The sequence below is a fragment of the Oncorhynchus masou genome, chromosome 30 (assembly GCF_036934945.1).
Source record: "Oncorhynchus masou masou isolate Uvic2021 chromosome 30, UVic_Omas_1.1, whole genome shotgun sequence".
In the NCBI taxonomy this organism is placed as follows: domain Eukaryota; kingdom Metazoa; phylum Chordata; class Actinopteri; order Salmoniformes; family Salmonidae; genus Oncorhynchus; species Oncorhynchus masou.
Window position 1 is genome coordinate 36,243,695 of NC_088241.1, and position 27,472 is coordinate 36,271,166.

The 27,472-nt window shown below is 44.5% G+C and overlaps 1 protein-coding gene across 2 annotated transcripts in view; it reads right to left on the minus strand.

Annotated features, from left to right (window-relative positions):
• The window catches only part of LOC135522592 (disks large-associated protein 1-like), a 238,898-nt gene that overhangs the window by 15,462 nt on the left and 195,964 nt on the right, over positions 1-27,472 (minus strand). For both annotated transcript variants that reach the window (XM_064949012.1, XM_064949011.1), the window contains exons 7-9: positions 6,174-6,382; positions 5,815-5,976; positions 5,392-5,474 (exon numbers count right to left, since the gene is read on the minus strand). In XM_064949012.1, coding sequence (XP_064805084.1) covers positions 5,392-5,474; positions 5,815-5,976; positions 6,174-6,382 — 454 coding nt within the window. The remainder of the gene's footprint in view (positions 1-5,391; positions 5,475-5,814; positions 5,977-6,173; positions 6,383-27,472) is intronic.

Sequence of the window (27,472 nt, forward strand, 5' to 3'; positions counted from 1 at the left end):
CCCTTGAATTGAGAGAGGGAGAGAGAGAGAGAGGTGGGGCGGGGTGTGAAGGAGGGAAAGAGAGGGAGGTACTGAGACAGAGAGAGCAATAGAAAGAGAGAGGGAGATGGAGAAGGGGAGAAAGAGATAGGGGGAGAAGATAAAAGACCAAAGCAAAAGAGGGTCTTGTTACAGTGCAGTCTGGTGGAGTCCTTCACGGGGCCCTTGTTACAGTGCAGTCTGGTGGAGGTCTTCACGGGGCCCTTGTTACAGTGCAGTCTGGTGGAGACCTTCACGGGGCTTTGTTACAGTGCAGTCTGGTGGAGTCCTTCACGGGGCCCTTGTTACAGTGCAGTCTGGTGGAGTCCTTCACGGGGCCTTGTTACAGTGCAGTCTGGTGGAGTCCTTCACGGGGCCCTTGTTACAGTGCAGTCTGGTGGAGTCCTTCACGGGGCCTTGTTACAGTACAGTCTGGTGGAGTCCTTCACGGGGCCCTTGTTACAGTGCAGTCTGGTGGAGTCCTTCACGGGGCCTTGTTACAGTGCAGTCTGGTGGAGTCCTTCACGGGGCTTTGTTACAGTGCAGTCTGGTGGAGTCCTTCACAGGGCCTTGTTACAGTGCAGTCTGGTGGAGTCCTTCACGGGGCCCTTGTTACAGTGCAGTCTGGTGGAGTCCTTCACGGGGCTTTGTTACAGTGCAGTCTGGTGGAGTCCTTTACAGGTCCTTGTAAATCACTTCAGTGATTAAGTGAGGCCTGCTCTGCTCTCCAACTGGGAGAAAAGCTGCTCCAAGACCGTATGACTTTGTCAGTCTGGATTGTGGCCACAGTAGAACTCCTTAATTATAAGATATAGTTTTCTTGTTTTAGTCTGTTCAGGCTAAGTCTAGATAAGCTGTATCCCAGTTTGGGTCACAAAGTTGTCCCAGTTTTATTAAACACTTTGGGAGCAGTGTGGGGATTTACTTTTTGTTCTACGTTATCCACTCAGGTCCAGAACCTGGGGAAAGTTTTTATGAATGTGCGCATACCACCCCTCTAAACATGGAAAAGCTGAATTAACACAATTTGGGAAAGCTTCCTCAGAGCCTAAGTCTAGAACGATGCTAATAGCTAAAAACCTATTAGTAAAAGTTATCACTACACTCTTAGTGGGGTTTTTAGGACTCTCAAGTGGAGGAGTGGTCTAAGGCACTACATCTCAGTGCTAGAGGCATCACTACAGACACCCTGGTTCAAGTCCAGGCTGTATCACAACCAGCTGTGATTGGGAGTATCATAGGGCAGAGCACAATTGACCCAGTGTCGTACAGGTTTGGCTGGTGTAGGCTGTCATTGTAACTATGAATTTCTTCTTAACTGAATTGCCTAGTTAAATAAAGGTTCCATTTAAAAAAACAATAATAATTTGCTGTTTCTACCCAGAACCATTTTGTTCAGAAGAACCCTTTCGGAAGACAAGGCAAAAGGTTCTACGAAGAACCTTTAACATCCTAAGAACTGGCTGTTTTATGAGTATTTGGAAGGCAAGAAGGGTTCTTTGGAAGGCAATAAGGGTTCTACATAGAACCATATACTGTATTTACAGTTCTGTGAAAGGGTATTTGCCCCCTTCCTGATTTCTTATTTCTTTGCACATTTGTCACACAAAGATAACCCAAGTAAACACAAAACGCAGTTTTTAAGTGATGATTTTATTTATTAAGGGAAAAAAGCTATCCGAACCTTCACGGCACAATGTGAAAAAGGAATTGGCTCCTAAACCTAATAACTGGTTGTGCCACACTCAGCAGCAACAACTGCAATCAAGCATTTGCGATAACTGGCAATGAGTCTTTCACATCGCTGTGGAGGAATTTTGGCCCACTCTTCATTGCAGAATTGTTTTAATTCAGCCACATTGGAGATGTTTCGAGCATGAACCGCCTTTCTAAGGTCACGCCACAGACTAGGCCACTCCAAAACCATATATTTAAAAAAAAAATCCATTCAGGGGTGGACTTGCTGGTGTATTTTTGATCATTGATCATCATCGTCCAAATGCAGAACCCAAGTGCGCTTTCAGTTTGAGGTCCCCAACTAATGGCCGGACATTCTCCTTTGATTTGATTTGATTTGACATTCTCCTTCATGATTATTTGGTAGAGAGCAGAATTCATGGTTCCGTCAATCACAGCAAGTTGTCCAGGTCCTGAAGCTGCAAGGCAGCCCCAGAGCATCACACTACCACCACCATAAGAAATCAGGAGGGGGCAAAGCAAATGCTTTTTCACAGCATATATAAGGCTGGTGGAACTGCTCATAATAGAGGGTTCTAGGAAGAATCATCCAAAGATTAAAGGGTTATTGGTAGGATCCTTCATAGAGGGTTCTAGGAAGAACCATCCAAAGATAAAAGGGTTGTTGGTAGGATCCTTCATAGACGGTCCTAGGAACCGAAGAACCCAGTATGGTTCTACTTAGCACCTTTTTTTCTAAAAGTGTAGGACTAGGGATACAAGGCATCTTAATGGAGCTTACATGTCATGGTTGTATTCCAATTGGCACCCTAATTCTCTTTACAGGGCACTACTTTTTGGCTCCTGGTAGGGAATAGGGAGCCATTAGGGATTCAGCCTGTGTCTTTGTCCCTTTGTCCTCCTTAACATGAGCATAAAGCAGTAGGTCTGATCGTCTCTGACTGACTTTTCAAGACGGTCAATGTGGATTGAGGACCGGATGGTTTAAGACCACCATAGACCATACACACACCCACATTCCATGTTACCAGTTACTGCAAAGCCAGCTGTGGAAACAAACTCCAACCTTCACCTAACCCATATGCCGCCATCTTGGAATGAGTTCACCATATGGAATGTACGGGCCCCAGGACATAAGTTGGAACACCTTCGCAGAGTATCTGTCATTTAAATGAGGATTATAAATGAGATTGGAATCGGTATACTTGTCGTCCAGGCGGTATGTAAAACAAATCATTCACTTTATCATAAAAGTATGAAACACTTGGTACACTTGTACAGTTAAGGAACCTGAACATTGTCTAAACTTATAATATTATGTTATTACAGAATTATTTTTAAGAACATTTTTCAATTCATACAGGATATGTTAATGATATAATCATAGAGTGAGATTATTGATAATAACTTACATTAGGCAACGTAAACTTGTCTTAGCAGGCGGTTGACAGATGTCTTTAAAAGGCAGCCAGGTTGTTTGTAGTGTTCTTATCTTTTACTGCTCCCCTCCACTCCCTCTCAGTTTGGCAGGCTTAAGCCCAGTTCAAACACTGAGGTAAGGTTATGACCCCACACACACACGCGCGCGCACACACACACACAGATTTATTGTGAGTGGGGCAGGGCCACAGGAGAAATGCACTCTCACCGTCTGGGAATCTAGTGTATAGGGGCAATCAGCCCAGATCCAGACCTCCCAGGACCAACCCAGCCTTGCTGGGACATGCACACACACATACACACACACGCACACACACGCAACACACACACACGCACACACACACACATGCGCACGCACGCACACAAATAGAAAGATGCACTATACCACGCGCACACAGAACACACAAACATAGACATGCACACAATCAAACATGCACAAACAAAAACACACTCAAAAATACACCAAGGGAAGGCACATGTGTGACATTAAACCCCTGTGCCACTGGACTAGTGGAAGTGTCTACCGGAGTTAATATTTGTCTTGGCTGCTTGGAGGTGTGCCTCCTTTTCTATACTTGGCTAGGCAGCTGAGGAAAGCTCTTTAATTAAGGAAAAACCATTCCAGAAACCTGCATCCCAAATGGCACCCTATTCCCTATGTAGTGCACTACATTTGACACAGGGCCCATAGGCCTAGCCATAGGGCTCTGGTCAAAAGTAGCAATATAGGGAATAGGAGGCTATTTGGGATGAAACACAGATTCCTGCCTCTGACTCTGAAACTGCAGTCCTGTGCATGACCTTGGTAGGTTGAGACTGGGCTCTTTGATTCCTGACCATGTTCTGTTTACATTATGAAATCAGATTACTGCATCCAGTGCAGTCTCTAAAATTGGTCATCTCCCCTCAGCTCTGACTAACAGAGGGGTTACTGTGTAGAGTGAATGGGAGTTACGTTACGCAGGCAGAAACACTGACACAACTGCCTGCTGCGTGACATATTTTTACACAAATCCAGGAACCAGGAATGTTCCCATAACTTCGAGCCCATGCAAATGCTCCGTGTAAATTAGTCAGGGCAGTTGCCCAATGAAGTGGCATATTGGCATGCTATAGGCCAGCCCTATAGGAGTACAGAGGTTCCTAAGGTGTCCACCTGCTTCCTCATCCGAAATAGTTCGGAAACAGTTTGTGCATATATTATGACAATCTTTTTATTTGTTTTGGTCTTTGGCAAGGGTTTTTCCGGCTGTTCGTGCACACAACATTTTTTCTCTAGGCAGGCTGAAGTCTACACCTCTTCGTCTGTGATTGGTCAACAGTAGGGATCCTTCAATTGAGTGTTTTGTTTTCTTCATTCAATGAGAGACTAATCGTTTTCATCCTAGTTAGATGTACAATTGTGCTACTGTACAAAAACGACAAAATCAATGACAGATTTCTTGAGATATCTTAGATGAATTCTGAATATTTTGAGGAAGTGTATACTGGCTACGGCATCTGAAGATAGACAAGCAGTACTATTTGCTTTTTTTCTCATTTTCCAAGCAATGTTCTTTTAAGGGAGCATCCGAGCACACTCGTTCGGTTCGCTTAGCATTGTTTGGCTAGTCACCAGACGAACCGAACCATGCGGAAGGCTTTAGGGAGAGCTATAGGGAAGGTAGGGAAGCTATAGGAACTGTTACGTGTCGGGCAGGCAAAGGAGAGAGTTGGGGGAGGGGGGGTTGACCACGTACTGAAAAGAACAGAACATTGACACAAATCTCCCCGCCCCCCCATCCCTCTCCACCCAAAGTGGCCTGGCTACATCACAATGACTGGTGCAACAGATGGCTGTCAACTAACTGCCCACTCTCCCTCTCCCCCTTCTTCATCCCCTGCAACACATCCTCTACTCCCCCAGCTGTCACTGCATCCATGGGCCCCCTAGTTGAGGGGCTCTAATGTCAAAACTCCTCAGAGCTGGGGACAGCTGTTGTGGGGTGATGTGGGGGGGGGGGATGAGGGATCCGGTAGCCTACGGTCAATGGGCCCAACTCCAAGGCACACATTTGTATACATGCTGATCTCAGGCCAGAGAGGGGAGTGTTAGAAAAAGAGGTGCCAACTGAATGCACAATGAGTGGACAGTCAGCAAGCAGAGACACCAGCGGACTACAATATGACACAAGAAAAACACTAACATGAATGACAGAAAATCGTTCACATCCTGATCTCTCTCTCTCTGCTCACCATCTCTCCTCTTCCACCTGGATACCCACTGACTGGAACTTGGAGTGCTCCTCTGTCGCCCTAACCTCCTCGGGTCCATCCACCTGCAACAGAAAACAGATTAGATGTTTATTTAAACGTTATTTACACAGGCACGTCAACTAGTAATCTCTCGTGGACAGACTACGCAAACATAAATGGTTGCATCTGACCAAATGGCACAAGATTCTGGGTCAACCCGAGATGAGTCAATTAAGAGCAGACCACAGGGATAGGTCGACAGGGAACACCAAAAGAGTCACCATCGTTCTCTGATAAGGCTTACAGTTTATGGATGATATTTTGTACTCCAACACTCTGTGATGTATCTGTGTATGATCACATTCCAACATGTGTGGTCAGCATGTGGTCAATGTGTCATGAACACCTTCGGCGTGTCTGCACCTGTATCCCTATGGAGAGGCACTTCCGGAGCGCGTCCCTCTTGCTGTCGCTGGAGGCAGTGGTGGTGGCGGTGGCGGTGACGGTGATGGTGCTGTTGGTGACGTGCTGGCTGGCCGGGCCGTGGACCTGGGCGTTAGCTGCCTCGATAGCTGCAGTCAGGGCCTTCATAATAATAACATTAAAATAGAATATTATTCATATATATATTTTGGGGGTTAATATCTTTAAAACATTATTTTTTTTTTTTTTACAAAAACACTGTTAAAATCATAAGCACAAAATGACACTGACAAATTCAAAACAGATTGTACCTATATAATATTTTCAGAATATACGATAAACGTTATTACATGATGCACCTTCATACTGTCGATGCTCTCGGTGGAGTTGGACAGGTGGGGCTGGGATGTGCTGATCCGGGTCCGGAGGCCTGACCCCTCGTCCATGTATGCGTCCTGGGCCGACTCGGTGCTGCTTTGGGCCGTGATGGAGATGACAGGTTTGGGTGGGGTGGTGCGCGGCGGCACCGGCGGAGGCGTCTTCTTGTACGCGGTAATGCATGACGACACTGCAGAGTGGGGCAGGAAGTGGACAAACGGGTTAGAAAAACGACAAGAAATGAAGGAGAAAACAGCATTAATGTCGTTCACAGGAGGATGAGCTAGGTTTGCTCTGAGAGTTTCGATTCATCTAGGTTAGGAGCATCTTTAACAAAGCTCAGCCAACCTACTAAAAGGATTTGTCTGTTGGTCACTTCACTTGACCTACTAATCTAGTCTAGCGTGGCTGAAAGCTGCTGTCCAGACCTCCTCTGTTGCTTGGCCTCCTTTACGTAATCATAACAGATCAACTGTATGGGAGTGTGGATGAGCAGTGTGTGTGTGTGTGTGTGTGTGTGTGCGTGCGTGCGTGCGTGCATGTGTGTGTGTGTGTGGTTAAGAGAGAGAGTAGATGAACAAGGGTAGTGTACTGTGTAATCAGGTAGGATGTCACAGCAAACAAGCCCTAACGCAAAGATCAATGCTCAAACAAACAAGATCCACAAATTTACTCATGCTAACACACACATCAATTCTGTCTCCACCACTCTCTCTCTCTCTCTCTCTCTCTCTCTCTCTCTCTCTGTCAGTGAATGCCATTTCCGATTACAGCGACAGGTCAGCAGGTAAGAAAGCCCTGGTGTGCAAGGAGTCCACACAGAGCACACCAGATTGCACCCCCGTTCCCTATAAAGTGCAATACTTTCTACCAGGCCCTGGTCCAAATCGTGCAAGTGTTTCAAAAGTATCACATGGGGATAGGGTTCCACGCCATCAGACCCAAAGCAACCTTTTCCGAAGCCCCAAACACAGAACATAACACAACAAAACAGAACGGCGTTATGCCTTTTGATTTCCCTCTTCCCTCCGTGTCATCCCCATCAGAATTGGGTCACGGGCTGACTCCCGTTGACTCCCGTCCCAGAAACTAGGACAGTGAGTTAATTTCCTGAATCCCTTTTAATCCCTGAAAAAGACAAACATCCTAAAGGGGACGGTGGCAGCGGCATACCACGGCCCGTTCTCTTCCACACCCTCAGTACGGAGCATAGTGTGTGTGTGTGTGTGTGTGTGTGTGTGTGTGTGTGTGTGTGTGTGTGTGTGTGTGTGTGTGTGTGTGTGTGTGTGTGTGTGTGTGTGTGTGTGTGTGTGTGTGTGTGTGTGTGTGTGTGTGTGCGTGCGTGCGTGCGTGCGTGTGTGTGTGTGACAGTTACAAAGCCTTACCACAGTGGGGGTGAAAGAGCTGCCTGCCTAGCTGGCTGCCTTGATGCCCCTTGTCATGATCACGATTGAATGACTGAATCCTCCAAGGCAACCCAGAGTCTGTATGGTCAAGTTTTGACAAGTTTGGAGAGGGAGGCTTACATAGAAAAGATTGTATTGAGATTAGATCATTATAGCAAACCAGGTGTTAGCTAATGTGCTACTTGTTCAAAAAAAATAACATTTCAAGAAAAAGACAAGTACATATGTTTTTTGTTAACAATTTCTATGAAGCATGTATAATCCTTTATCATGCCTTATAGTGCACTTATACTATGCTATGCTGCTGACTATAAGCACCCATATATCACTTCTTTAATATCATCATGATAGAAGAAAATAGATTGTGAAGTAACTTCAGGCCACCCTGTGAGAAAGCATCCTAAACATGACCTAAACATGGGCCCCATGTTCTGATGCTTTGCAGATGTCTGCATGGGAAACTATGATTGACACACACTGCTGATCTCGCCAAAGGTCACTGAGTACAGACCATTAGGCAATCTACAGAGCACGGAACCACAAACACACCCTCTCACACACCCACCCACACACTGGCAGCGTCACAAATGGCCTCCTATTCCCTTTACAGTGCACCACTGTTGACCAGGGCCCGTAGGGCCAGCTATTGGGGCTCTGGTCAAATGTAGTGCACTACATAGGGAAATAGGGTGCTATTTGGGACACAGATACGGACCGACACAGATAGATAGAGAGGGAGGCTTAGGTCTTGGTCCTACCAGCCGATCACGGAGCAGAAGTTCAGGGGATTCAAACACACACACACACACACACACACACACACACACACACACACACACACACACACACACACACACACACACACACACACACACACACACACACACACACACACACACACACACACACACACACACACACACAGTGGAGAAAGCTTTGGAGAACAGAGCATTTTCGTGTTTCTCCACAAATAGGGATATGAAACTGGAGATGAGTCCTTCCCCCACATGTCTTTCACTGCTCTGCTCTGCTGTGGTCAGACAGAAAGGAGGAGAAGACTGGGCTGTGTGTGTTGAGACAGGTTAGGTAAACACACTAAAGAAACTGGAACATGCCCACACACACCCACATGCACGCAGGCACGTGCACACACACACACACACACACGCATGCACACGCGCATACGCACACACGCACACCCAGGACTGTTGACACAGTGCAGCCAAAAAGTTAAACTTCTCATGACCACATCAAAGCACACTGCAGACTTCCTGGCCTGGGACTGATATGCTTGTCATCCATCTGAATCTGTTGTCAGCGGTATCCTGCGCAGCAGTGTGTGTGTATGTGTGTGTGTGTGTGTTTCTGTGCACGTGTGCATATGTGAATTGATATGTGCCTAGCAACTTCATGAACACAGTTAACTTCTTCCAGATCTGAGCATCCCGCCACTTGATCCCTTGCATAACACAACAAAACCTCAGAAATATTCCACATCAAAGAGTCCCAGTCCAATTTGGCTGTCCATATGACACAATGCCATTACAGTGATATGGGGGGAGGGGGGGGGGGGATTACAGAACAAACACCATGATAAGACTACTGCCAAGTTTCCAGAGAGATGGAGGAGTTTGAGTAGTTTGATGTTTAAGCCAGCCATGACAGTAAGATAGCTCCTGGACCTCCCGCACACGCGCACACACACACACACACACTCACCAGACCGATTGTCTCAAGGATGCAGTGTTTGTCTGAAGGAACAGCGAGGGAGGAATGAGACATTGGTTGCCAAACCTCCATTAGAAGGGAATGGATGTGGAAAACTTTTTCCTTCTCTTCTTTCTTTCTTTCCCTTTCCTTTTTTCCTTTTTCTTTCTTTCTTTCTTTCTTTCTTTTTTTTATATCACTCGAATTAAATGTCTTACGCTTTTAAACTAGGATTTCATTTCAATTTGATCTTAGATTTGCATGTTATTCAGAATCAAATGAAGCTCTTCTGCTGTGTAAAATAGACCTGCAATAACACGCTTTCTTAATTAAAGTGGTGCTTTGATGGCCATTTTATTCCCACTTCTTTCTTGAGCTGAGACCTGCTGTGTGTATTGTCATTCCAAATAAGAGGGTAGAGGAGTTTGTGAATGACAAAACCCTTCTTGGCACTTGCCCAAATCCCTCTTTGACAAATGCTTCAAAACCCCATGCCGACAGGCTTGTGTGAATAGCTGTTCTCCATGGGGTGAATCCCCTCCCCCCAGAGCTAGATACTACCAGACACCCCACCCCCACCCCCACAACCATCACACACCCCTTCACAAAAAAAGCCTCCATTCACTTCTTCATGCCCTGAGAAAAAAAACAAAAACACAAGACTATCTCTGGTTCCGTTGATCACATTTTCCCTTTCGAGGACTATAACCGATTTCTGAGTGTGTGTATTGTGTGCAATGTGTCCTTGGGAACTTGTGATTTTTCAAACGCCTGCAGTGGATTGCTATGAGCGGTAACAGAAGCAGAGAACTAACTACCTCTCCTTCAAGTGTCTGAGGCTGCATTGAAGCGGGACTATGCTAACGCTGGGCTATTGGGCTAACAGTGTTGAGCTCCCCCACGTGGGGGCCAAGGGCATAGCACCAGCACCACCGCCATGCAAACACAAAGACAGGAGGGCGGGCGGGCAGGGGAACACTGACAGCTGAGTACAGCCGCATGGCGCTTGGGGGAGGGACTACAGAAGAGGTCCAGACAGCCGAAAAAGAGAGGGGTGAGGACAGAGGGGAAGAGACTAGAGGAGTGAAGGGTGGGCCTCCATAGCTTCCTCCCACCCTCCCTCCCCACGTCGCAGTCAGCGCGCTGTTTGCTCGCGCTTACACACCATGCCACCAGCTGGAGTCCTTTGTGATAGTGTCTCCATGGAGACAAGCCGACTGCTGGTGGCTGTTTACCTTCCACTGTGTACACTCTGGCTGCAGCACAGGCACACAGCTAAATGCTAGTTAGCTAGCAGGTTGACAAATTCAAAGCTGAAATCATGCACAGTCACCAAAAAATGAGCACAAACAGTCTCATGTTAGACATGCTAGGCAAACTCACGAAGAGAAAAACAGTGAACTGCTACTGTGTTACTATAACAGGGAGCGTGTTAGCTAGCATTTAGCATTGAGCCTGCAGGCTAAGTCATGGCGTAGCTACTGTTTCTGCCTCAATACTAACAAATACAGCTTTTCTTCAGTTTCTGCTCTATGCTATCTGGGACACTGTAATGTGATGAAAAAGAGGCACAAAATGAAAAGGTCAGACATACGAAATTACACTAGTCTCATAAACAGCACTTTAAAGCACTGCAATATGCCAATTACAGGCTCCAACAAAGCCTAACTTGAGTATGTGATTAAGTAGGGTCTATCTGGTATTGAACCTAGACATCAGGGTCCTCATTTATAACCATTGCTTAAATTTCACCCAAAATGTCTGCATTTCCATTTCTGAAAATTCTGCACACATACAAAAACATATTGAGATGCATCAACTTTGAGCATGCCAGACATATGCATGTTTCCTGGTGTTAATCCTGTACAAATGTAAACTCCACCTGGAAACACCATTTACGTATTGTTTGGAACTATTAGCATTAGGCCACGGCAAGCAAAAGACAAATTGCTGTTCAATATTGTGTTTATCAATAGATTGTTGTGTTTATATGTCCAGCCTTGGTATAGGCTCTGAGACTAAATAGGCAACAATGTCGTGTTCTTATCGCACAGCAATACTGCAGCCTCCCCATACTGTCAAATATTTTTTTTACATAAGCTACTGTGTTGGCAGAATGTTTTTCATCTTTAGCAGTAATTTATTCTGTATCTGGAAAAGGACTGTCCGTTTTTGAACGAGAAAACAATTAGCAAGTTGTCGTGGACCTGCCAGCAGAACATTTGAAATCAAACAATGTTTTAATTGGACCCCCCCCCCCCCCAACCCTTACATTGTAGGGTGGGCTACTAAAAAACAAGCAATTGTGGTAGTTACACTTTTATTTCACATGTGTTTTTGTTCTACTTGACTTTTTTGTTTTGTTTTTTTGATGGTACTACTGATATTCAAATCTGCATTGTTGAGAAGAGCAAGCAGGAAAAGCATTTCACTTTACTGGTGAGCATGACAATAATAACGTGACACTTTCCACCTGATACATAGGCCCACTTCCATGTAAAAAGATCCGCTGTTAAATTTGACTGTATAGCGGTAGTTATAAACCGCACTGCCTATGATATCGCAAACCATGAAAGACATTTAGCCTATCTATTTGCAGGCTACGAGGTCCAATGAAATGAGTGATGCGCATGGTGATTTGTTGTATGGCTCCTACGGGACTATGAACCCAACACGGCCAGAAAAGGGTGAGGAATGTAATTCTGCAATGGTTATGAAAGTAAAACAGGAAAAAGATTGCTGTCTAATTATTTTAGATTCTAAAAAATAAAACCCATACATTTTTGCTCTTCTCACTAATGGCAAATGGTTTCAGTCTTGTTAATATGTTTTCCTGTTTTTACTTTTTTAAGAACAAGCTTTTTATCTTTTGTACAAAATACTTCCTTGCCAGCATGCAAAACAATATTTCAACCACTAGCAGATGTGCACGCGCATGGTCTCTAGAGTTTGTGGGGAGGTAGGCACATTCTCACGTCAAGTTAGATTATTTTTATAAATGCCAACTTTCGCGGTATATTTTGTTCGTACGCATAGTTTAGAAAGGAGGCCCCAGAACTGTAAATCGTAAACGCAACAGGGTTTCAGGTTACTTTGTGCGACTGTGTGTGAACAGTGAAGGCTTTCATAGTGGATGCAGCATGTTACCTTTCTCTTCAAACCTCACTCCACTCCACACACTCCTCTACACAGAGCCATTGTGTCTGTGAGGGGGCTGGGAGGTCAGGTATCTGGGGAGCAGAAATCTCCTCGCGACCCTTGACCTTTGAGGGTGAGTGGTGCAGGCTGACATGAAGGCTTCTGGGATTCCTTCAGGTGACTCACAACAGCACTTTGAGAGCAGCTCTTTGTGTGTCAACCATTGTGTGTCTGTGAGTATGCCATGTGTGAAGCAGTCTAACAAATATCTACACAATGAGTCTAAGTCAGAGATATTGTATTTAGTCTAGTAGCGCCATGTAGCCAAAACAGCAATATCCGCATAACAGCATATTCCCTACTGTGAAAAAATTACAACAACAAAACTTAACTTTGCTTCAGGCTTGTCTTGTGTCTCCTATGCTACCTGATATAGACTGTGTTTACAACTGATAACTGTACATTTATCTGAACGCTGCTTGGTGAGAGGTTTCAACCTACTTAACCCACTTTCCCACCAGGCGGCATGTACCAAGTTCAAATAGAAACCCTCGTTACCTGCATTCCAGTATTATGAGCCAGAGCTGTCATCTGCTCTATCAATCAGTGACAGACTGAGACAGACACATACTGCATGCTGCAATACAAATTAGACGAGAGCGGGAATTGTGCACAGTACAAAAGATACAGGGACAGTACATAGCGACATACTTTTCATTTACCAATGTCTGAAAGCTACTATTTCAGTTAAGTGGTCCTGTAATCGACAACAGAATATGACCATCTGTCAGGTCAGATGTTGTACACACCAAAGTATACAATACAGGCAATACTGTATGTACTATATTATACTATATTAGTTTTACATGTACACTATTAAAAACTGGGTGGTTCGAGCCCTGAATGCTGATTGGTTGACAGCCGTGGTATATCAGACCGTATACCACGGGTATGACAAAACATTTATTTTTACTGCTGTAATTACAGTGGTAACCAGTTTATAATAACAGTAAGGCACCTCGGGAGTGTTTGGTATATGGACAATATACCACAGCTAAGGGCTGTAATCCAGGCACTCCGCATTGTGTCGTGCTTTAGAACAGCTCTTCGCCGTGGTATATTGGCCATATACCACACCCCCTTGTGCCTTATTGCTTAAATATAACATGTACAGATAATAAAGGTACAAATACAATAACATGGTCGACAACTGAAGAGAACTGAGCAGAGTGAGATAATCCTAGGATGAAAGAGTTTAGGTGTGGGTTTTAAAACGGTTTCTCATTAGACCTGCCTAGAGGGCTAGATGGCCCTTATTGTTCCCCAGTGCTCCGCAACGAGGGCCTAAGCCTCACAAGTACTTCACCACATGAAGCAACACATCACTCCATTGTCCCAGCCCTAAAAGAAAGGCATGCCCTGAGGTAGGAGAAAGAGAGAACAGGATATCTTTAGGGAGTGACTCAACAGTAACCTCATGGGTAGGAAGGGAGGAAGAGAGAGCGAGAGAGAGAGAGAGAGAGTGAGCGAGAGGTTCAGTTACAGATACATTTGTCAGTCCGTTTTGTTGGGTTCCTGTATTAACATTCCTGCTGCCACGCCGGGCAGCAACTCCAGCGCTAGCCTCCTAATGCTAAAGCTAACACGCCCACACATCTCACGCATGATTCCACTCCCCTCATTTCACACTCCCAGGCCCATATCTCACGGACTGTGTCCTAAATATCACCCTATTCCCTATTTAGGGCTCTGGTCAAAAGTAGTGCACTGTATAGGGAATAGGATGTCATTTGGGATGCAGGCCATGTCTTTCTGAGTGAGTAGGCTATGTGCTTGAATGACACACTGCATGTGTCTGGGATGTCAGTGGGAGCGAGTTATAGCACTCAGGCGAAAGTGCAAAACTCGTATCCATGTTGTCAGTGGGTGGATACGGAATATTCAACATCAACTATAGTAGGTTGTTGTAATCCAGGGAAGCATTGATACTGGCCTTTAGATAAATGATGTGAGCTATCGATACTATAACCTATGCTCATTTCCTCCGATTAGATACACACTCTCGTATCTCCACAGGTGCAAAGATATGAGTCATTCATCAGAACACGGTCACACACACACACTTTGGCGGGTAAGCTAGTTAATGATTATGAGATCTGGGACAGCTACTGTATGTGTCTTTCAGTGTGTTTCTCTTTGACATGATGCTGCTGCAGCCACTGCTGCTAGGAGACAGTGTACTAAGTGGATAATTCAGGCCACTTAGACCTCTGTGTATGTGCTGACTATAAATACACACACCAGCATGGCTTTGGACACACCACCGCACACACCACCACACACAAACCACCACACACACACACACACACACACAGCCTGTACTAGACCACAGACAAGACACATACAATACCAATGTCATATCATTACATCAAGGATCACTGCTCACTGCAGCTAAACCTATTAGCATAAAAATGCACTGGTATGTGGTCAAACGTTCACACTTCTGGTGCAACCTTTTTCTCCCCACAAAATAAACATAGCTTCACTCCAAAATGTAAACTTTTTTTTATGGAAGTTGGGCTCTGAAGACAATAAAAGACAAACAAAAATGTCTAATGTACTTACAGTGCAACAAAGAAATCGAACGTATTTAATAAAAATGTTGAACAAAAAAGAAAATCCTAATTTTTCCAAATTCTTCAACTGTTGTTTGTTCTTATAGGAAATGAAGAATGTCATGAAATGTCAGTGTGTGTAGAGAGTATTATTTCATGATTTAGAGGCTTACATTCTTTTCTCCCTACTTGACGTTCTTTGTCCTGACTACTCACACATGGAGGAAAAGGAGACTGCTGATCTAATCCTCAGTTAGAGGCTACATCCCAAACGGCACCCTATTCCCTATATAGGTAAAGTATTACATGCAATAGGAAATAGGGTGCCATTTGAGAAGCAAAGAGGGGCATGCTACAGCCATCTGGGCCTCAAACCAAACGTCAGGCCAGGCTTGGCGGGCACGGAGAGGGGGAGGGAGGAACAGAGGGAGGAGGGAGGGCTAGAACAAGAATCCAGGCAGCCACACTGACGCAGAACCCTCTTTGTGGTCTCCAGTTCTGACCCATGACCCTGCACATCCGGTTGGGAAAGGAAAGACGAGAGGGCATGCAGCCCTGTGTGTGTGTGTGTGTGTGTGTGTGTGTGTGTGTGTGTGTGTGTGTGTGTGTGTGTGTGTGTGTGTGTGTGTGTGTGTGTGTGTGTGTGTGTGTGTGTGTGTGTGTGAGAATAGAATTACATCGAAGAGCACGTGTGTGGGAGGACAAGAGTGCCTCACCGAGTGTGACAGAGCTGTTTGTCAGTCCACCAGCACACATGCGTTCCCTTGCAGTGTGTGTGTGTGTGTGTGTGTGTTCCCCTGTTCCCTATTAATGTGTGTTTACATCCCAGGCAGCAGACTCTGAAGGACACAATGGCTCACTCATATTCCCGCTCTCCTGCTGAGAGTGCTCATTTGTCTCCTGCATTCCTTCCCCCATTCAGGTCTCCTTCTCGCCCCTCCTGGCCAGCGTAAACAGCCCGCCAGTCTTTACAGGAGGTGGGGGAAGGACGGGGCTGAGGGGGTAGCAGTGGGGTCTTAAAAACCCAGGAGGGCGATTTAGTTCCCTCAAGCAACAAATCCACCATCCCCCTGTGCTGTATGAGGCTTGGCTAGTGACGCAAACTTGAGAAGAGAAGGAGGGTGAAGACAGTGGAACATTATCTCCACAAGGGAAAGGAATGGTGGCTTATTAATAAAGGTCCAATGCAGCCATTTTTATCTCAATATCAAATATTTTCTGGGTAACAATGAAGTACCTTACTGTGATTGTTTTCGATAAAACATTTCTAGCAAAGAGCAGCTTCTCAAGCAAGAATTTTGCTAGGAATGTCTGGGAATGGTCTGAGTTGGGAAAACTGAAAACTAGCTGTTCTTTCTTATTGGGCTATTAACTCATTTCCTGTCTGGTGTTGTCAAAAGGCAGGCTAAAACTCCACCCCACCACAACAGGGTAACATTTCAGGCGGTCTTTTCAAACAGCTGTTACACTAAAAGGGCATTATCATAATTTTCTAAATTCCATAGCATTATTCCAACCTCATAGTGTGGAAATATTTATAAAACACATTTTTGATTGCACTGGGCCTTTGATGACTGGGTTTTGATGGCTTCTCTCCTCAGCAGCTACACACACACACACACACACACACACACACACACACACACACACACACACACACACACACACACACACACACACACACACACACACACACACACACACACACACACACACACACACACACACACACACACACACACACACACACACACACACACACACACACACACACACACACACACACACACACACACAAAGTTATCCCTGCCCCTTCACGGAGGCTGAGACATTTCACAGAGGACTCTATAATTAAGACTAGGGCCCGCCCTCCCATGGAACAGCCAAACCACCCACTTCCATCTACCACCGGGAAGACACACCACACAACATTCACTTCTAGGCCTAACCCCATGTCTCTACTTGTCATTCCCATCTGCTGGTGACGGGAGGAGGAGATGGAGGAAAAAGGGCCCAGGCCTGCTGTCTCTCTGTTGGAGGAGCCAGAAGGAAGCCAGAGGGATGAACCCTAGCCCCTACTCAACACACAGGAAATCCTGCAGGGGCTTTGCTCTCTGATGACAAAACACTGAGAGGTAGACGAGTGGGAAGACAAAGGGCAGAGCAATAGCACTAGCTAGCCGACATTCAGGACTACCTGACAGGAAATACTGATGCACTGCACGATCGGAGAGGACTGCTCCACAAGCGCTGGGTAGAACGGCGAGTTATGACACAGCATATCTGGAGACTGACTGAGGACTATTTTGGAAATAAGTGTATCAAATAATGCTTTTAAGTGTCATCCTCTGGTATCAAAGCACATCTTGTTTAATGTATGTATTATTTTCTACTGTAAAATGTAATTCAATAAAATGCAAATAGTCTACATGGTGGCAGGGTAGCCTAGTGGTTAGAGCTTTGGACTAGTGACCAGAAGGTTGCAAGTTCAAACCCCTGAGCTGACAAGGTACAAATCTGTCGTTCTGCCCCTGAACAGGCAGTTAACCCACTGTTCCTAGGCCGTCATTGTAAATAAGAATTTGTTCTTAACTGACTTGCCTAGTAAAATAAAGGTAAAAAAAAAATTGTGGGCTAATATGGTAACTTCTTGACATGTCTGTGGAAAAGCAGTCCTCAGGATCAGTAGTTTCATCTAAAATATGAAGAGGATGCTGGAAGGGAACATGTGGTTTGGCTCAGAGTGTGTGTGGAAGAGAGCGGGGGTGGTCTGCACTGCAGTATGCATGCTCTGTGTCAGCACTGACTTTTAACATGTTCCTGTCATCTCCTCCCTGTGTCGCAATTGACCCCCCCTTCCCCACTCTACCTCTCTCCATCTCTGTCTGTTGTTGACTGAGAAAGTAGAGGAGAGGGGTGCATGACGTTCTCTAATCCTCACTTCCTGTGCCAGGAGATGTCCAAAAACCTTGAGTGGGCCAAATCAAAGCATTCTAAACACACACACACACACACACAAAGACGAATCGTTAAGTCGTAAGTAAACAGAAACACCTAACAGCCACTATTTTGGGAAGCACTTGGAACACTGTCAGTTCCTTTAAAATAGATAATAGAACACATGCCATTTAGCAGATGCTTTCATCCGAAGCAACTTGTAGATATGCGTGCATACATGCTATATATGAGTAGCCCCAGGAATCTAAGACTACAATCCTTGTGTTGCAAGCTCCGTTCTCTGCCAAGTGAGCCATGCCTGACCACTTTATCTGACGTTTCTGAACGGAATCAGGAACTACCGTTGGTCAGATGTATTTTCGTATCTGACGCCCCCTACTGACAGAAGTGAGTAACACAATATGCTGTGGTTTCTTGTATGTACAGTACTAGCTGCTGGCTTTGTGATGCCCTCCTTGTATGCGGTGGCGTCTAGTGCCGCCGCCTACAGTACAAATATATGTGTCGGCATGGGATAGAATCCGGACCGCTGCCTTTGTGACTGTCTGTCTATTTGCCCCACTGTCTCTCCACTATCCAATAAAACGTAGAAAATGCTATAAATATACAGTGAAAAAAGTATTTCCCTTCATCATATGAGGTGACTGGTGTACAGGATGCTGTGTGCCGTGTGTGCAGATTGCCTAGTTACGCACAATTGAATGTCTTCCATGTACCACTATACCAAGTCCCAATGGTTAATCCAAGTAAAATGAACACGAGAAACAGTGTCATGACAGAGCTGTCCCGTAGATGGCAAACGAGAAGAACACGGGAAAAATAGCACTATGAATTCTACAAACCTAAAATAGTGGTTTCTAAAAGCCAACTTGTGATGAGTTGAGAGTGATGTTTTTACACAGTTCACTGAGGGTGAATATCCAAGAGACACAGAGCGAAGGTTTCTCATCATGCCAACTGAGAGGGACAGTGCAAGTTCCCACTGGCTCACATTCTCAGACAGTCGTGAGGGTCGAAGTAATTACTGAGTGTTTGACACACAAGCATGAGCAAGATTTATCTCTCCCAGTACAGGAATAGAGATAGATAAATCACAGTTTACCCCCCAAAAAAAGAGTGTGGAGTTACAGCATGATCCAACAGCTGCAATAAGAAAAGTTATACACCACACACACACGCACACGCACGCACGCACGCACACACGCACACACGCACACACGCACACACACACACACACACACACACACACACACACACACACACACACACACACACACACACACACACACACACACACACACACACACACACACACACACACACACACACACAGACCCAGAGTGGTTTTGCGTATACACGTGTGAACACACAGATGAGTCAGAGACACACACGCGTGCTCATAAACAAACATTCTTTTTCAAAAACAAATGAAGAGTAACCAGGTTTTGGCCTAAAATGTCTTGGTACTTCACTATAAAGCCCAACGCATTTGTATCTAAAATACGTCTTGTAAGTTGAACTAAAAGTCAATGAAAAGTCATTACTACTTCGAATGTTTATGTGGTACTGACTCAAAACGAAATGGGAAGTCATATCAACTAAATTCTTTGAAGTTAGGATATCAAATGAACTGTTTCCCCAGCTTATTTTAATACAGGTAGATATTTTTGGAATAGTTTTTATTTTCCATGTTGTTGCATGTACAGTACATTGAACAAAATCTCTTTCTCTGAGCAATTGTATTAGTATAAAATAATATATTACCCCAAAAATGTGAGCATACAATATAGCTCAGTATTTGAATTCTTTATTTTATAGTATTTTTTGCACGTCTTTATCAAGGGATCCAATAATTCCGGACCCCACTGCTAGGTCTTTCTACTCCCCGACAGTAACCACATCAAAGGAGTGTGTGCGCGTGTGTGTGTGTGTGGAGTTAAGCAGTGTGTTTTCACATGCCTGGGACCTGCCCAGTCCTAATTTCCTGTCAGACACGCCCTCCCCCACCATCAAAGCTAAAGGCTCACAGGTGTGTGTGCACAAAAAGAGAGTGAACTTTTTTGAGCAAGTGTTCTTGTCTATGTACGTAGGTGTGCGTGTGTGTGTGTTTAACTATTCTTGTGTGGACCATTTCTAGGGGGTGTGGGTTTAAGGTTAGAATTAGTGTTATATTTATGTTAAGCATTAGGGTTGGGAGCTAGGGTTAGGTTTAGGGTTATGGTAAAAGTATGGGTTAGGGTTAGGGAAAATAGGGTTTTGAATGGGACTGATATTTGTGTGTCCCCACAAGGTTTGTGTGTGTGTGTGTGTGTGTGTGAGAGAGAGAGAGAGAACAAGCGAAAGAGAGACAGCACAGTCTTGAGCAGCAGTGCTGTAAGTTTAATTTATGTCTGTCTCTGAATGATGCCGTGTAGACGGATTCCACTTAGCTTTGATCCAAAGGCACAGGTATATTTCACATTCAGGGAGGGCATACCTACCTACCGCCACCGGTAAAACTCTGCTTTATCTGCCCCTGTAATTAGCCTAGAATCACAGGAAACATCGAGGCGGTAGGTAGGTAGGTAGGTGGATGGAGGCTGTGTGTGGGTTGCTAGCGGTAGCGGTTAGCGCCAAGCCGAGCCACAAGGGATGCGGTTTCAAAATTAGTGCACTATATAGGGAATAAGGTGCCATTTGGGATGCTGATAAGGTGTGAGGCATTAACGGGCATCCCAGAAACAGCTCATTATTGACTTGTTGCTTGATATCTCTCTCTCTCTCTCTCTCTCTCTCTCTCTCTCTCTCTCTCTCTCTCTCTCTCTCTCTCTCACACACACAAGGCAGGTAACCCACTTTTCCCCCTGGTGCCGTGGATGTCGATAAGGCAGCCCCCCGCACCTCTCTAATTCAGAGGGGTTGGGTTAAATGCGAAAGATGCATTCAGTTGTACAACTGACTAGGTTTCCACCTAGTAAGATAACTCTTGTTCCCACCAGTAACAGTTCTGTGCTTCAGAATGAGAAGAGTGAGTCCCATCTAGTGGTGAAACATGCTAACGATAGGGCTGCAGCAAAAGTTAAATTTCGCCATCTGCGTTCACATCTGCATCTGAACTGAATGATCTGTATTCATTTATTTGTGTATTTGTTATGTTAGGTATGGACTGCACACCCCAATTCAGCTCTTAGCTGCCAATGTTGTACACACCATGACAATAAGCAAAATGTTGCTCTGAAATCCCATGTCATCATCCTAATTCCTTCAGATTTCTTTCACAAAAGCATGTCTCTAGAGCGCAAATGCATTCATGAAGTCTCTTTAGACCTGCAATCTCAGTCAGGACTTTGCCTTAAAGCAGAGGTGATATACAATATTTATGTATATGACACAAATCCTTGAGCAATGCAGTCATAACTTATGCCGGATTCCATTTAAGAAGCTCTGCATAACTAAACGCCTCATAAGAGTTGTCTGTGACAAAAAAGGCTGCAGTCATATAAATATTTCCAAAGGCGGGGGAGATATTACATCAAATCCTCAGTATTCAAGACATTTATTTCTCCTAATCATGAATACCGTGCCATTGCATAATTGTACACAATGTTTGACTATGGTTCTGTCCCAAATGGCACCCTATTCCCGATATAGTGCACTACTTTTCACCAGAGCCCTGTGGCCGGTTGGGCCCTGGTCACAAGTAGTGCACTATGTAGGGAATAGGGTGCCATTTGGGATGCAAGCTATTACTCAGTCTCAGGAGGAAGTCACCAATGAGTAATTTTGTCGGCTGCAAATAACAGGTGAGAATACCAATGTTAGGTTAAATACAGGAGGATTCCCCATGGTTTAGATAGAGGGCTAACCCTACTCGGCAACCTGCCGTCAATGTTTGCGCTTAATGTAACTTCAAATCCATTGCAGTTGTTAAAGGCTCCCACCAGAGGGCAATGTTGCGCCTATTTTGAATGTTCCTATGTGATATGTGACAAGACCCTGAGTGCATCGGACACAAAACAATACAAATATAGCAACAGCACAAACAGCAACAGGGCAAAATAGATAAACAAGTTTGTGAAATCTTCTTTCGTGAGTGCCTTTTCATTATAGATTAGAGACTTGGTGATTTCTAGCTGCATCAATCAAAGCAGTGGAGAGTTGTCACGTTCGTGTGGAGAGGTGGACCAAGGAGCAGCGTGTGTAGAGTTCCACATCTTTACTTAACGTGAAACTTCTTCAACCAAAACAATGAACAAGCACCAACTCAAACAAACAATTGTAACGGTATTCGTCATCTGAAGAAGAGGAATCATCGGACCAAAGCGCAGCGTTGTAAGCGTTTATGCTTTCTTTATTAAAACTGAACACTATAACAAAATAACAACGAGAATAACCGAAACATGAAAGGTGCAAAACACTAAACAGAAATTAAGTACCCACAAAAACCCTGTGGGAAAAAGCTACCTTAATATGGTTCCCAATCAGAGACAACGATAGACAGCTGTCCCTGATTGAGAACCATACCTGGCCAAAACAAAGAAATACAAAAACATAGAAAAGGGAACATAGAATGCCCACCCAAATCACACCCTGATCAAACCAAAATAGAGACATGAAAAGCTCTAAGGTCAGGGCGTGACAGCAATGGTGAAAAGCTGATTGGCTAATCCAAAGATGATCTATTGTAGTGCTCAGCTCGGCCGCGACTCGCGTATAGGAAGAACTTTGCTAGGTGTTTCTGATTAATAAACAATGGCATGCTGTTGGGCGTTCACATTTAAATAAGACCCAGCCCTGAAAAAAAAAACGTTGTCGGAAAAGCATTCTCATATTTCACATTTATTTAACTAGGCAAGTCAGTTAATTAAGAACAAATTCGTATTGTCAATGACGTGGGTTATAATTGCCTTGTTCAGGGGCAGAACGACAGATTTTTACCTTATCAGCTCAGGGATTCGATCTTGCAAGCTTCCGGTTACCACTTTTGGATATCCCACTTCAACCCCAAATATATCATAGTTTGACTAAAATGATGACTTATTGACTTAAATAATTAAGCAACATCGTGGGTAAGCTAATTTCCCGCGATTAAATGATCCATGTGATATTCTTAGAGAGGATCTGATGTGTCAGGTTATGGTTCATTGCTCCTATGCATAAACGTGTCTCAGAGCAGTAGTGCTGATCTATAGGATCAGGCCCATTATGATCTAAAAGGCTAAACTGATCTGAGATGAGCAGTCCTACTCCGAGAAGCTTTATGAAAACGGACTTAGCACCTTATATCCCGACCTCTCTCAACCTCTCTCATCTCCTTTCTGCTCAGTGATCAAGGCTGTATGGCAATAGTTTTGGAAAGGCTTCAAAAATCGATGCTGGAAATCAGTCTATCAACATGACTCGACCTTGGAATGCGTCCAGAGTGTTTTATTTCCCCCTTGCAGGTCACATGGTCACAAAGAAGTGTTGAGAATAATTGGAATGTCTGTTTACTTCCTATATTGACTGAAATGAAAAGAAACTGACCCCAACCCTGCTATGTACCTCCAGTCTTTCAAGCTTGCAATGATATTGGTGGTGGCTAGACAGATCTCAGTACACACACTCAGACTTTAGTCCATTAGACCCCAGGGACCACTGGAACTGTGTATACAGAGATACGTTCTGTACACAAGGAAACATGGGAAAGAGGAAATCAATAAGACATGAAGATGATTGATGCGCCATAAAACACTACAGCAAACACAGATGTTCACTACCATTGAATGTGACAATACTTAACACGTATGCTAATTATAATATATATATTTTTTAAATGTTTGTAGGCATGGTCAACGCGAGATAGAGAGAGACAGAAAGACATGTACAATGAGAGAGAGAGAGAGAGAGAGAGAGAGAGAGAGAGAGAGAGAGAGAGAGAGAGATGTGTATTATAGGGAGGTCAAGCCCACTCCACCCAGAGGAAGTCATTCCAGGCTAAACACATTAATCTCCATGGAGACTGATGGACCAGACCAGGCAGTGGCTTCGGCTGAATTTCCTGTATATACTCCACTACAAGACCCTTTATTCACACGGACAGACATATGGCGACTTCCTGTTTACGTAATGTAAGGCCTCAGTACCTAAACAACACAATGAGAGCAGCATAACTTCCTCAGAATATCAACAAACAGCAATCACCCATAGGCCAATCTAATGGCTTTTTAATACCAGGCTACACAATCCTAAAAAATATTTGTCTACCCACACTGCACTAAACTGACTGTAGACAATACTCAATCTACCTGTCATATAAAATGCATCCAGACTTAGTGTCAAGAAAAAGTATGTGAACCCTTTGGAATTAACTGGATTTGTGCATAAAATGGTCATCACATTTGATCTGACCTTCATCTAAGTCGCCACAACAGACAAACATAGTGTGCTTAAACTAATAACACACAAATCATTGTATTTTTCTTGTCTATATTGAATACATAGTTTAAACATTCACAGTGTAGGTTGGAAAAAGTATGTGAACCCCTAGGCTAAGTCAGGAATCAGGAGTCAGCTAACATGGATCCAATCAATGAGACGATATTAGAGATGTTGGTAAGAGCTGCCTTGCCCTAAAGAAAACACTCGCAAAATTTGAGTTTGATATTCACAAGAAGCATTGCCTGATGGAAACCATGCCTCGAACAAAAGAGATCTCGGAATACCTAAGATTAAGAATTGCTGACTTGCATAAAACTGGTAAGGGTTACAAAATGACAAATTGTCTATATGTGGAGAAAGTTCAGCACTTTTGCTACTCTCCCTAGGTGTGGCCGTCCTGAGAAGATGACTGCAAGAGCACAATGCAGAATGATCAACGAGGTTAAGAAGAATCCTAGAGTGTCAGCTGAAGACTTACAGAAATCTCAGGAACGTACTAACATCTCTTTTGACGAGTCTACGATATGTAAAAGACTAAACAAGAATTGTGTTGATGGGAGGACACCACGGAAGAAGCCAATACTGTCCAAAAAAACCCCATTGCTGCACGTCTGAAGTTTGCAAAAGTGCACCTGGATGTTCCACAGCGCTACTGGCTAAATATTCTGTGGACAGATGAAACTACAGTTGAGTTGTTTGGAAGGAACACACAACACTATGTCAGAAGAAAGAAAGGCACATCACACAACATCAAAACCTCATGTATGGTGGAGGGAGCATCATGGTTTGGAGCTGCTTTGCTGCCTCAGGGCCTGGACAGCTTGCTATCATCGGCGGAAAAATGAATTCCCAAGTTTCTCAAGACATTTTGCAGGAGAATGTCAGGCTATTTGTCCGTCAACTGAAGTTCAATAGAGGTTGGGTGATGCAACAGGACAACGACCCAAAACACAGAAATAAATCAACAACAGAATGGCTTCAACAGAAGAAAATACGCCTTCTGAAGTGACCCAGTCAGAACCCTGACCTCAACCCGATTGAGATGCTGTGGCATGACCTCAAGAGAGCAGTTCACACCAGACATCCCAAGAATATTGCTGAACTGAAACGGTTTTGTGAAGAGGAATGGTCCAAAAATCCTCCTGACCGCTGTGCAGGTCTGATCCGCAACTACAGAACATGTTTGGTTGTAACGGCGTTCTTCGTTTGTCGAAAGAGAGTCGGACTGAAATGCAGCGTGTTGGTTACTCATGTTTTTAATAGACAAATGACGATACATGAAAATAACAGAAACAACAAACGGAACGTGAAAAACCTATACAGCCTATCTGGTGAATACTAACACAGAGACAGGAACAATCACCCACGAAATACAAAGCGAAACCCAGGCTACCTAAATACAGTTCCCAATCAGAGACAACGAGAATCACCTGACTCTGAGAACCGCCTCAGGCAGCCAAACCTATGCAACACACACCCCTAATCAGCCACAATCCCAATAACTAAAAAACCCCACTAAGAATTACAACAAACAATAAACCCATGTCACACCCTGGCCTGACCAACTAATTAACTAAAACACAAAATACTAAGACCAAGGCGTGATATTGGTTGAGGTTATTGCTGCCAAAGGAGGGTCAACCAGTTATTAAATCCAGGGGTTCACATACTTTTTCCACCCTGCACTGTGAATGTTTACACGGTGTGTTCAATAAAGACATGAAAACGAATAATTGTTTGTGTGTTATCAGCTTAAGCAGACTGTGTTCGTCTATTGTTGTGACCTAGATGAAGATCAGATCAAATTTTATGACCAATTTATGCAGAAATCCAGGTATTTCCAAAGGGTTCACATACTTTTTCTTGCCACTGTAGCTAACACTTTCTGTGAAGTATACGTTCGTATCATGCTTTATAACATCCTTTATAATGCCTTATATTAAACTCAGCGGCGTTGGGCAGAAAGCGGATGTTGCCGGGCTTTCAAGGGTACAGTATTTTCAAACCTACCTTCCGTTTCCCCTGAAAGTGGGGACTCCGCTCAGGTGCATTTTCCTACGTCTGTTGCATTAGTTTGTTACGACACAGACCTACTGCACGTCGCGTATGCTCGTCATAGAAAAGGTTACACAGTCTTATTCATAGTGGACTTGTGTGACTGGAACATGCTCTGTTGCCTCCTATAGAAGCAGGTTCGATCAGCCTGCATGAGGTATGCGTGTCTATGAGAGGATGACCCAGGCATGTGGAGCTGGGTGTAGTGGGTCTGTCCCGAAATAGAGATAGAGGGAGTGGGTTAGTGGGCTGGCCCTGGCAGCATAGCTGGCATCGCTGCCGTGACTAGGCTGAATGACGTGCATGCTGGCGACCCGAATGCCACCCTATCCTCTAAATAGTGCATTACTTTTGACCAGATCCCCCATTGGCCCTGGTCAAGCCGAGGGCGTTAAATAGGAAATAGAGTGACATTTAGGACACAACCTATGACTCATTCACAGATGGCCCAGGGAGGGGACTGGGGAGGGGCTGCTGGGTGTGGGGTGGCAGACGACATGTCTGTCACATGGATGTGACCCTTGACCCATCCTCTATCTGACGCCGGGCTGGCTGACCTGGTTTCCCATAAGGTCTTGCTCTGTAAGCGCAATGCCGGAAAGTCCCCTCTCCTTTGCTGTCCATGTCACTTTCCATGCATGTCGGAGCCAAAAGGGATCCCATAGGCTACGTGTCCTATGTGTTCATATGCTATGTCAGGGCTTGTCTCTGTGTACATGGTTCTATAGTAAAGACGGGGGAGAAATGTGTGAAATGGTGCCAGGCAGTGTGTTGTACACCGGCTATCCCACGTCAAAGATATAAGTTACTCAAATAAAAAGTCACAGTAGGAGACTGAAGGCTGGAAACAGTTCAACATATCCTGGCCTGACCAGAATCACTATGGAAGGTTCTTACACTGAGCCCATAACATATTTGCATATATTATCAACAATTAATTTGTTGACCAACACACAGCACACCTACAGGCAAACTTACAACTGTATAATAACAGTCCATTGA